The sequence below is a fragment of the Podarcis filfolensis genome, assembly GCF_964270895.1.
Source record: "Podarcis filfolensis genome assembly, chromosome: Z".
In the NCBI taxonomy this organism is placed as follows: domain Eukaryota; kingdom Metazoa; phylum Chordata; class Lepidosauria; order Squamata; family Lacertidae; genus Podarcis; species Podarcis filfolensis.
Genome location: NC_139617.1, coordinates 7,936,450 through 7,948,598, shown reverse-complemented (window position 1 = coordinate 7,948,598; position 12,149 = coordinate 7,936,450). Strand labels below are relative to the sequence as shown.

The following is a 12,149-nucleotide window of genomic DNA, read 5'->3' as shown; positions in this document are numbered from 1 at the left end:
TCTCCCCTCGGATTCTGGTAAGGATGGAAATTCACTACTTCAAACCCTTCCCAGTGGTTGCCAGCAGGTCCTGCCAGTAGATCCCTTCACCAGCTATTGTTGAACCTTCCCAGCTTGAGCTGTCCTTTGCTCCCAGATTACATGAATCTAGTAAGCAATAAAGCCCCTTCCACATAGACAGCACTGGTATATTGTTCTTACACTTACTATGCTGGTTGGAGTTTCAATAATACCTCTCCAACCACTTCTTATAATGTGGTGGGGGCAGACAGAGAAACTAGAAGGAAGAAACCCAACACTTCCTGCTTAGTTATTGGGTGAAAGAGGTCAACATACATATACTCTGCTGAACTTTCACACAAACTATGGTGTGTTCTGGGTGTATTTGAGATGAAGTATTAGTAACAGTTCTCAGAACTAATAGAGACAGTGGAGCAACAGATGTGGAATGAAACTTTGTGGATAAAGTGCCTTACGTACACAAAGCATTAGAATACACACATATACACCACAAATTATACATATATATCCTGCCTTCCCACAAGCATTTATGCATACCCTTCCCTCTCATGCTTTCAGTGAATAATGTTTTGATTCTGTAAGGGTAAGATTTACCCTCTGCCCCAGAAATCCATTTTCTGGGGTTTTCTATGAGTCACTGTTCCAGGCATGCCTTTTGATTGGAGGGCAGCCTCTTTCAAAGGTTTTTCTCTCCATTGGGAATGATTGGATGCTCCAAACTCACCCAGTGCAGAAATGAGACAGAAACACCTTTCTTTCCTTTCCACAGAGGCTAACCAGAAGGAGGGAAAGCTAGAGGATAATCATGCATAGGGAAACTGCAGGCAGCTTCTCCCATAGATGAGCACTTCTTCTTCTTTAAAAATAATTTCCTATAGCGTGCTAGTGTTCCCCTGCACATTGGGGTAGACTCAGATATGGTCATGCTTGGAGTAGACCCATTAACATGCCCAACAATTTCATGGACCTACACTAACCATTATTAAGTCTGGATTCTGACCATAGTTTATGAATGATCTTGAACGCAGCCTAGATATTGCTGGACTACAACCCCATCGGCTTCAAGTAGCATGACAAACCGGTCAGGGATTATGAGAGTTATAGCCCAGCACTATGTGGAGGACACCATGTTGGGAAAGGCTGCATTGCACTACATCACGGCAGGAAAACACAGCATCATCACTCAGGCATATTGAAAACTTTTCAAGGAGGAAGGAGAGGGAAATTACTTACGATTTCTGTGGCACTGATTTGGTTGCAACTTTGCCAGCCGGCTCTCCCCATTCTGAAAAGAAAGAAATCACATCCATATAATTGCACTGAATTTAACAGCACTCTCAAGAAAGGCTTAAGTGACATCAAAACTGGTCCACAACACATTAACACAACAGCGTGAATGAACAACATCTATTTCAGCAGCGCACTGATTAATTTTAAACCTGTTGTCTTAAGGATACTGTATAGTGGGCAGAAAATGATAACTGATAGTTTCAAATAATATCAGGGAAGACCTACTTTGAACTCCACATCCTGAGGTCAGATGCTGTGGATCCTACAACAAAAGCACACAAAATGTCAACATTAGTTAAGAACTTATGAAGGAAAACCTGTATTTTCTCCTTAGACTAAGGCACCAAAGTGACCTTAATAAACAAAGGAAGCCCCTTACAGTATGTAGTTCTTGCAACAACAATGGCACCAGAGAGAAACATTTGTTCCATTTGTACACTCAGAGAAAACTTTTGAATTGTAACCAATTAGGGCCCCTTCTGCACTATGTGTTTAAAGTTATAGCATGGCTTCCCCTAAGAATCAATGGAACTGTAGTTGCATGAGGGTGCTGAGAGTTACTAGGACACCTCTATTACCATCAGGTAGCTATGTGCATCTATGCCTATGAGTTGGATCATGATAAATTAAGGTTTTTTTTGGACTGGGCAAGTGAACAGGCAATCTTCCTACAGGGCTATGCCTGAGCCACTTGTTTCTGCCAGCGTTGACATATGAACCAACCAAGGCTCTGATATCACCATCAGAGGTCCATCTTTGTAAGCCTCCTCCATGGAAGGCCCAGTGTGGCAATACAACGATGGGGATTTTCTACAGTTCAGCTCCCTGGTTGTGGAATGTTCTCCCCAGGTGGGCTTGCCTGGCACCATCATTATATATCTTTAGGTGCCAGGCAAAAACTTTCTTCCATAATCAGGCCCTTGGCCTTTAACTATCTATGACCTTTCATAAGTGGGTAGGATGTATTTCCTTTCCCCCTTGGTTTTAATGTATCTATGTGGGGTTTCTTGTTGGCTGGTTGGTTGGTTATAAGTTGCTTTTGGTTGCCCTGGGCAAGATAAAGCAAATAACAAATAACAATAATAATAATGTCCTAGGTGATGGAGCAGAGACAGTGCCAACTTGAAGTTTGAGCCATCTTTGGTCAAGGAAGCAAGATAAGAGTGTTAAGCAGCTTCTGGGCAGGTATAGAATCAAAGAATCATAAAACTGTAGAGTTGGGACCACAAGGGTCATCTAATCCCACACCCTGCAATCTAGGAAGCATTTACCCAACATGGGATTGAACCCATGAGCCTGAGATTAATAGTCTCATGCTCTACTGACTGAGCTATTCCAGGATTTGATAAAGTACCACTTCTGGCAATCTATCGGGCTTGTCCCTGGGATATGATTCAGTGCTCATAACAACCTTCCCAGACAACTGCAACACCTCCTGGGACCGGACATCGCCTGTCACACACTTCACCAGGATAACTGGCCTCCAATTCTTCAAACTTCCTCCACCCCTCTTCTGTAGCTGGCCAGCCCTTCCAAGATGTCTCTATGGGGCGCACAACAACATTGTTGATATGCATAATTAAGTTGAATACGTTCAGGGCTGAACTGACGCCAGTGTAGCCAAAACAGTAATCTAATTCAGCTGAACCAACCTATGGTCTTGATGCCCAATCTGCATTTCAAAGTCCACTCTTAACCTACCTGTGCCTTGCCCGAAATGGGAAACTTATTCTGTTCAGCCTTTCCAGGTGTGTGTATAGCAGTAAGTGGTGGAGGCCAGGAATGGGTCATCTCCTAGCAAGAGAACAAAGAAAAATCAGAAGAATGTAGTCCACATTATACCCCCATCTATTTTCTCTGGGTTGTAGCCAATGCAAGTTCTACTCAGAGCAGAACCACTGAAATTCATTGCCATGGCTACCTTAAGTTCATTAATTCCAAAGGATCTATGGTGAGTAGAACTTTGTTGGCTACAGCCTTCTATTTTGCTTATGATTTAATGAGCATTCAGAGAGACATTGACCATTTAAAATATATTTAAAGTACAATGATACCACTTCAAATAGTCATGGCTTCCCAAAGATAAGTTTATTAAGGATTCTGAGTGTTGTTAGGAGGCCCCTGTTTCCCTCCTAGAGCTACTATTCCCAGAGTTCCCTGTGAAGAGGGATTGTCTGTTAAATCACTTAGTGGATTGTAGCTCTGTGTGGGGAATGGGGTGTCAAGATTTTCACCCCTCAGTGTAATGATTTCAGAACAAACATACTGGATAAGAAGAGTAATATTCAATGTTCATCCTCATTTTCTCCAGTGAAATACTTATACCCAACACAGAAGCTCACCGTTGTTCTAAGTTAGCAATACAGCTGGACCTGATACACACTTCCGAAACACTGATAGGGAATAATCAAGGTTTCTTCATTCACTTATTTGTGGAAAGAATTAAACGTCCAAGATTGGAAGGATTTGAAAAAATCTCTGAGTATCACAGAAGTAACAGAAATGTTTTAAAGTGGGGTGTAATGGAAGTTCAGAAAATCAAACCAGGGTTTACTTCCATGTGGTTTGGACTTACAGAGTCATGTTAGCTATTGGAAAGGGTGCAGAGTTTATGCACTGAAAGAAAAGGGATTAAATGACAGTTAAGTGGGTATGGTTTTGTTGGCTTCAGAGTTGCTTTGGCCCTAAGGATGTATCTGCTTATCAAAGTGTACTCCTTCCTGGAAAAATTACTTAAATATTGTTTTAATTGACACGGTGTGTTTTATTATAAGGGCTAGGCATGCACACTTCTCCAGCCAAGTCTCCTCCTCCTTTTTCTCCCCCCCCCCTTCCAACCATCCTTTTAAACTAGCTGTACATGCCCTGAGGTAAGGAACTGAGAAGGATAACATACAGAAGATGCTTAATGAATAGCTAGGGAAAAAGAAGCAACAGCAGCATAATTTGTCTGCAAGGCTGTAGGGTTAATGGTTCCTACAGTGCTCAGAAGGACTGGAGAGAATTAGCAGGAGGCTCATGTAATTCTGCAAGGCAGGTTTGTGAAGCGGTTGCTGCAGGAGGAACTCCCGTCTACAAGTAAGAAACGCCAAGAAACTTTCAGTAAATGAGCCCAAGGAATTTGGACTAGAATCAATTGCTCTCTTTTCAAATGACTGGTTGTCTTAAAAGGAGGCTGGCTAGATTGATAGTGGGTAGATCTATCGTGAGCTGAGAGGCCATCAGTAGTTGCTGGCAGGGTGGTTTGGTGAAGGTGGGGCTTCCCAACACCATGCATCACTACCACTTATGGAAAGAGAGAGGGGCAAGGTAGCAGTGGAGCTTGCATGGTGTGTGTGCAGCTTTTGGAGCATTGGATTGGCCCCAATGCTGTGCTTGCACCATGCTGAGCTCCCTTCTGCCTTCTCCCCTCTCTCCTGGTAAGCAGAAGTGATGCATGGCATTAGGAAACTGGGAGAGCAGCCCAGCATCAGCCCCACTGCCCCACCAGCTGCCACTGTAGGCAATAGTATCTAAATAGAACTTCCATGTTCGGATGGAACAAAAGCAATTTGGGGGAATAAAAATATGAGTAGGGTTATTGCCTTTGACTTCATATCTCACTTGCAAGTTTCTCAGGTGTTAAGAGTTTGCCCTAAAGCTATCAGGGCTTTTTCTCAGTCTCAGGGGAAGCAGTTAAATCAGAATTGAAGACATAATTGCCAATATTGTGCTTTGCTGAATCTGAGCTGCCTTAAATCTGTGATGTGTTATTTGTATATTATGCAATTTGAGTGGAGGAGCCTTTCCTAGATGGTGACCTCGATGTTTATCTCCTCACCTCTGGAGGGCCAGATTTAACAGTGGGGTTCCCAAATGCCAATCACCTGACATCACAGTGACATCAGGGGATGGCACACTTTAAAGGCTCAGGGCTTCAGAGTGCAGGATGGGGCTGTTTGAAAGCCTTTTTGCAAACCATCCTACGCTGCTCTTTAAACCTCTGATCTTTTGGCTGTGGAGTTCCATTATGCAAGGGTAAATCCAATGGAACAAATTGCTTAGCATTGCACTGGACAAAAGTCACAGGGTTGTATCAAACATAAATCATACTCAAGAGTAGACCCATTAGCCATGCCCATTATTTTCAATGGCTCTACTCTGAGTTGGGCTAACATGAGGTGCAACCCATAAAATTCCAGCTTACCAATGGAGCAGCAACACATATGTAAAGCTGCATCAAAGGACAGGAGGAGGAAAGCTAAATTTTTTTAAAAAGAACTAATACTAAGTAAGATATAATTTTATCTCTGAAAATTTTAAAACCCTGGCAGGGTTCTTTCCACAAAACAAAACCCTCCTGCCACTTCTTGTTCTGCATGGGTGGTTTTTTAAGGGGTATGTGATAATTTGTTCCATCCATCTCAAGGAAGTACAAACAAATTAAGAAACAAACAAAAATACCCTACCACATAGGCTTCCCTTAAAAATAGCCAACACTTGGGCTTTGCTCCAAGAAGAGAATGTAATTACAATTTGCAATTGTCAGACAAGGCTGGAAATATCCAAAGGCATTTATTTGCATGTATGTATGTATGCATGTATGTTCAGACTGTTTCCATTTCACGGTGTAATCAATTCCAATTCCATACACAAAACTTAGCTGACAGTTGCAAAACAGATTGATGCTTAAACGGGAGCAAGGTTGACGCAAATGTTTGGGACATCAGCGGCAGGCGTCCACTTCCCAACATGGACTCTGCATTTTCTGCCCCTGTCTAGAGATCCTTATTGAGACCTTGTGGAATTGACAGCCATGTGTTGTTTTTCATGCCATTCTGCGATCATTCAGAACCCAAAGCATGCTGGGCCCTTTCAAAAGACTGCAGATAATTGCAAATGAAAAATGTAGAACAATTGCCATTGTAAAACTACTGATATCACAATGCCATTATACAAATTATGGTGCAACTGCATTTGGAATTATTGTGTGCAGTTCTGGTTGTCTCCCCTCAAAAAGGATATTGTAGGGTGGGGAAAGGTTCAGAAGAAGGCAACCAAAAAGGAGGAAGAGGCAACCAAAATGAACAAGGGGATGGTGGAGCTACTCCCTTGCAAGGAAATGTTGTAGTGTATGGAGAAAGAGCTGTTGTATGCCAGGTTGCAATTTATGTGGCAAGCAAGTTGGAGAAATTTGGCAGGATCTTCTGTACAGGGAAAATAAATGGAAGAATCCATTGCAAAGGCTCTCTTCAGCACAACACAGCCCTGTGCATCCACCTAATGGTCTTGAGTTTATAATTTAGTATCCCGTTTTAATGAAATGCATTCATGGCTTATACGAAGCAAGTTAGAATTAAACCAAGGAAATGGAGAATTCAGGCTCTGAATCCTCCTATGTGCTAAATTGAGTGCTAATGTGCCACTGGCTGGGATTGATGTGTTTAAATCCTTGAGGATTTTGGCTGGACTCATCTTGGGCCTTTTGCAAAGATGCAGATTAGTGACGGACTCCAGTGGTTTGGAGGCTTAGTGCATAAAGTAGAACTAAATGGTTTCAGGAATAATTCCACAAACAGGCACTGTGACAGTTTAGTTTTGTCCTTTAGAGAAACCAGAGAAGTTTTTTTTTGGTGCTTTGGAAATCAGTGCTTCTGAAATGAAATGCACTCCATGAAATGTTTATCCTACTGAATCTAGCATCACGAAGGGCTCTATATCCACAAATTCTCTGCTGAGGGAGTTCTTCCCGGAGAAAGGGTGGATGGCTCAGGTTATTTCTGTTCTGTGTCACTTTATATGTGTTCTGTTATAGGTCTCCTTTGATCTGTTTTCTGCACACACACACACACACACACACACAAAAACCATATCATGCACAATGAATTCACATTTAAATTGTGTGCATTTCCACTCAAAGTATGTATTTTACATGTATTCTTTCCATAAAATGCATTTTTTGTAAGCTTTTCAATGCATTTCCCCCTAAATTGTGTATTTTTGTATGCATTTCTACAGCATATTTTGACCAGAGAGAGACCAGAGAGCCCCAATGAGTATGACCCCAAGACTTCAGATGGGGTTCTCTCTCAGCCCTACCTGAAGATGCTGAGGACTGAACCTGGGACATTCTGTATGCATATCAGATGCTGTACCACTGTGCCATGGCCCTTCCCCATGTTCCTTATGTTCCTAAGAAAGGAGGAATATAAATGTAACAAATAAATATTTGCAAATAAATCTAATTTTGTGAGCATCAGTTCAAGTCATTCCTTCGTTATTGGCTTTTCCTCCCTGAAGGTTGAATGTCTGGAGCAACTGTACCCCAGAAGATGACTCAGAAACTTCAGGTGGTTCAAAATGAAGTAGTTAGATTACTGGCTGAGGCTCCCTCCAGATCTCATACAACCCCTGTTTTAAAACAGCTGCACAGGTTGCCAGTTCATTTCTAGGCCCAGTTCAAGGTGCTCATGTTATTTTTAAAGCCCTAAATGACTCAGGCGCCAAATATCTGAAAGAGTGCCTCCTTCCCCACAAGACCGAATTGGGGGCTAAGATTAGCAGAGGGTGCTCCATTGGTTGATCCACCAACCTCTGAAGCTCAGGGTGTGGTGGACAAGGAAAGGACAAGGAAAGGCAGCCCCTATGTTGTGGAACACCCTTCACACAGAGGTATATCTGGCACCTTCATTTATACAGCTTTTGGCAAATGCTGAAGAGGCACTTCTTTACCCTAGCTCTTAACACTTGAGATGTATGCTTCAGGACCTATCTAAAAACAAGTTTTAAATATTTTTTAAAATATTGTGCTTTAATTGTTGCAACCAACCTTGGGACCTTAAGGTGAAAGGTGGTTAATAAATTGAAATGATAATAATGATGGTGAAAATGGTCTGATTGCATCCCACATTAATATTACCTCCCGGCAATGGCAACACACACTGCATTGTGGGTGATAATGATTATGGGATTCTAGCCTAGGAATACTCAGGCAAAAGAAGATGGTTCAGGGCGTTCAAGAGCAAGCTCACAATTTCTCAATGGTGTTATGAAATACAAATGATGCGGGAATCCTCAAGGTTCTCCTTGTCCTTACTCCCTAAAAGCTACAACCTTCAGAAATATCTAGGGGATGGAGAAACTCACCTAAGAAAAAAGGTCACAGCATTTGGGGGGTTCTTAATTTAGAGAAAAGACAAGCAATAAGAGACGTGATAAATGTGTTTAAAAGTATGCACAGAGTGGAGGAAACAGATAGAGAAAAGTTTGCTCCCTCTCTCATAACACCAGAACTCATGGAAGTTAAATGAAATGTTGGAACAGGACAGACAAAATAAAGCACTACTTCATAGTTAAGCGATGGATCTCATTCCTCCCACAGGAGAGTGTGATGGCCACCAACTTGGATGGCTTTAAAAGAGGCTTCCCCAGATTCATGGAGGTTAAGGCTATCAGTGGCTACTAGTCATGGTGGCTATTCTATGCCTCCACAGTCAGATGCATCATTCCTCTGAATACCAGTTGTTGGGAATCAAAAGTCAGGAGAATGTTGTTGTGTTTAGGTCCTGCTTGTGTGCTTCCCTTAGACATCTGTGAAAACAAGATGCTGGACTACATGGGCCATTGCCCCGATCAAGTGGGACTTGTCCTATGTTCTAAACTGAAGTCACACAGGTAAAAACCCTTCACCGTCTTCTCTTAAGTATCACGTTTTTCAGCCAGGGCAAGCCAAGAGGCCACAAAATACTGTTGCAGAGAAATTCAAGAAAGCTTTGAGAACCCTGACTTTTTTTTCTTCCTTCCTTTCTTTTAAAGAACAGATCTTAATTATTACTACAGCATGCATTGCCTTTGTTGCCTCCAGCTGGTCATCAAACACTAGCAGGCTGTTCATTAGCAACAGTTTATCAGGGGGTCACACAGAAAAAGCTGGATAGACGCCCATGTAAAGACCACCCAGAAGAACCGTGATTACTACACTAGTTAGCCCTAAGCAGTGAATGTTATTCATAACTCCTGCAAGTGTCAAGCAGTGACAATTACCAGTTATCATACAAAGCGGAACTGGAGTAAACCTGCCAAAGAACACTGTTTTTCCCCCTCCTACCCACAGTGCAACATGCAATTTATTATCAAGTTCCAGCAATTACAAAATGGAGTTGTTGATCTCGCTTTGCTGGAGAGATACAAAGGCTAGACTTGGTAATGTAGCAATCTCTTTCTCTTTCTTACAAGGATAACTCATGTTCCGAGAGAGAGAGAGAGAGAGAGAGAGAGAGAGAGAGAGAGAGATGCCCTAAAATGACAACTCCACACTGGCAAAAGGAGACAGAACAACGCATTTAGCAAAATCCCCCAGCCCATCTTTTCAAAGAGCAACAGTCAGTAGAACTGCTTCTGAGAACTATTCTCCCTTTTCAGACGCAATCGCTTCCTTGTAGTGTTCACTTATCACATTAAGAAAAATGGTAATGAAGGGATCATGACAACTTCTTTTTGAAAGTGACAAAGGCAGAATTGCTCAGGCGAAGAAATAAGGAAGAATGATCACTACTTTCTTGGAGAGAGGCCTCCAGTGAGCAACTCAAGAGTACTGCTCACTTTCTGTCGTTACTTGAAAGCCGGGGAAAGAGAAAAAGTGGCAGGCAGCTCCAGGTTTACATCTGAGCAGAGCACCTGCGCTTCAAGGGATCTTAACACCATTCTCCCCTCAGGGCTTCCCACAGCATCACATTTCCTGTTTCTTAGGGCACACTGCCTTCAAAGATGTTTCAAGTGCACACCTAGATCATGCCTAGAAGGGCCTCCTAATTTTGCCTATGAGGCTGTTTTTCCCAAGTCCCACCCTCCTGCCCTACCCTGACATTCTATGGGACAGATAAAGAAGTGAGGTAAGCATCAATCAGCTGACCATTGCTTACAGCAAAACCCACAGGAAATGATGCCTTTGCCCATATGGTTTGATTTCAAAGCACACAGGCAAAGGAAAATGCTTCAGCTGACATCATGGTGACATCAGATGACTAGCAGTTTTTAAGCCCCACTCATCTGTCAGTGTGGTCAACACAGGTTAGAAGACAGCAGGATCTAGTAATTTGTGTAGTACCTAGTCTATTGTACAAATGCTCTACCTACTTTTGCCTCTGGCACCACCTACTACTGGTATGTGGCCCTTAGGATATTGCTTGGAAGGGAATATGGCCCTTGGGCTGGGAAAAAAATTCCTAAGTCCCTGTAGCTCTCCTGCCAAACTTCACAAACAGCAGAATTCATGCCAGGACTGTGGTTCCAGTCACTGTTCATTGATTGAAAATTCTAGCTGCCATATTGAAAACTGCCCCATGTTTGCCACACGTTCATTCTGGGCCAGTCTGGTTCCCAGTACCTCAAGGGTTACCATTTTCCAGCTGAGCATACTTGCTGACTGAGTTCTAGTCAACAGACTTTGTTGTCTTTGGAACAAGAAGAACAGTAAACGCTTGGTGTAGGGATCTCAGTGTGGCTGCTCAGAGACATGGTTGAAACCTACAACAGTTTATCAGATATTCTTATAACCAAGATTCTCTTGTGTTGAGATAGGATTTCTTTAGGGTACTTGATCTGTATTTGTTCTCAAGTTATTGCTGCAAACCACTTTGAGCAACTGGAAAAGGGAAAAGTGATATATACATTTAAAAACAAAACAAAGTAAATGTATTTCTCAGGTTCATGCTGGCCCTTTCTGACAACAACAGCAAAACGGCTGGGCATATTCTCTCCTCTCCAGTCAATTCCCCACATGCCTTCAGGGGAAACATAACATCAAAGGTGTTATTGACTCTAGGTCTGGTCTCACGCTATTTTAAACTAATGGCTAGTGGGCCTTTGAGTTTTGCCAACCAGCCTGCAGAGTATGTTCTGTCAATAAGCAATGCAAGGATGTAATGCTATCTACAGTGATGAAGAAGTGTTCCTATTAAAAGAAAAACTGGCAAGGAATCTTGAATCAGAGAGTCAAGACAAATGTGCTCCCCAAAAACTCAGTTATAGAAAACAATACTTTCCTGACCAATCCCTAATTTTTGTTGGGGATAAGAGCATTCCCCATTGCTGATAGGCACCATCACACAGTTTCAGTTAGTTTTTAAAAACATCTGCTCTGTATGATGTGCAGACCACACATGGTTCGCCAGCTAACATCTATCTTTAAATGTATTGCTCCTTGTAAAATATCTTTGCTTCTGGACTTAGACTTTATATATAGGAAGTCTTGGTCCAAAGCTGATAAGGAACAGAAAACAGAGGTCTCTAGTTAATTTATACTTCTTTTGACCGAGGGACTGTTGACCAAAAATCAAATGCTTAAAATGGGGGGAAACAAACCCCTCTCTAGCAACTTCAGTCTGGAGGTACATGCTGTAGAATATGTAGGGGTGTTGCTAGAAAGGTCACAGGTTCAGTCCCCAGCATCTCCAGTTCAAAGGCTCAAAAAGCAAGTGAGGTGCCTCTAAGATACATTTTTTAGGAGCCACAGGATTGCATTCCAAATTCTCTCTCTCTCTCTCTCTCTCTCTCTCTCTCTCTCTCTCTCTCATGCAAAGAAGCTGAGCCAGTCTTGATGTGGACTTTTACTAGCCTTTACATCTCAATTTCCACTGCTGATTTGTCTAACATATTGGGGATATCGAAAATATTGCCGAGCAAATGAAACTGGGCCAGATTTATGATGCCTCGCTGAGATCTACTTATGTGACCCTGATGCTGCATTGTCTTAAGCTCTGCATCATCATCATCTCCACACCTGTACACATGATTAGTGTTTGACACAGAATATAAATTTTCTGGGACAGATTCCATCTCCCTCAACGTCTAATTATTGC

The 12,149-nt window shown here is 42.3% G+C and overlaps 1 protein-coding gene across 12 annotated transcripts in view; it reads right to left on the bottom strand.

Annotated features, from left to right (window-relative positions):
* Nucleotides 1-12,149, bottom strand: part of AFF2 (ALF transcription elongation factor 2) — a 386,246-nt gene that overhangs the window by 142,579 nt on the left and 231,518 nt on the right. For 8 of the 12 annotated variants that reach the window (XM_083595532.1, XM_083595536.1, XM_083595539.1 and 5 more), the window contains exons 5-8: nucleotides 7,390-7,482; nucleotides 3,013-3,105; nucleotides 1,537-1,573; nucleotides 1,255-1,306 (exon numbers count right to left, since the gene is read on the bottom strand). In XM_083595532.1, coding sequence (XP_083451658.1) covers nucleotides 1,255-1,306; nucleotides 1,537-1,573; nucleotides 3,013-3,105; nucleotides 7,390-7,482 — 275 coding nt within the window. The remainder of the gene's footprint in view (nucleotides 1-1,254; nucleotides 1,307-1,536; nucleotides 1,574-3,012; nucleotides 3,106-7,389; nucleotides 7,483-12,149) is intronic. The other 4 variants (XM_083595537.1, XM_083595543.1, XM_083595538.1 and 1 more) reach the window with 1 other exon arrangement.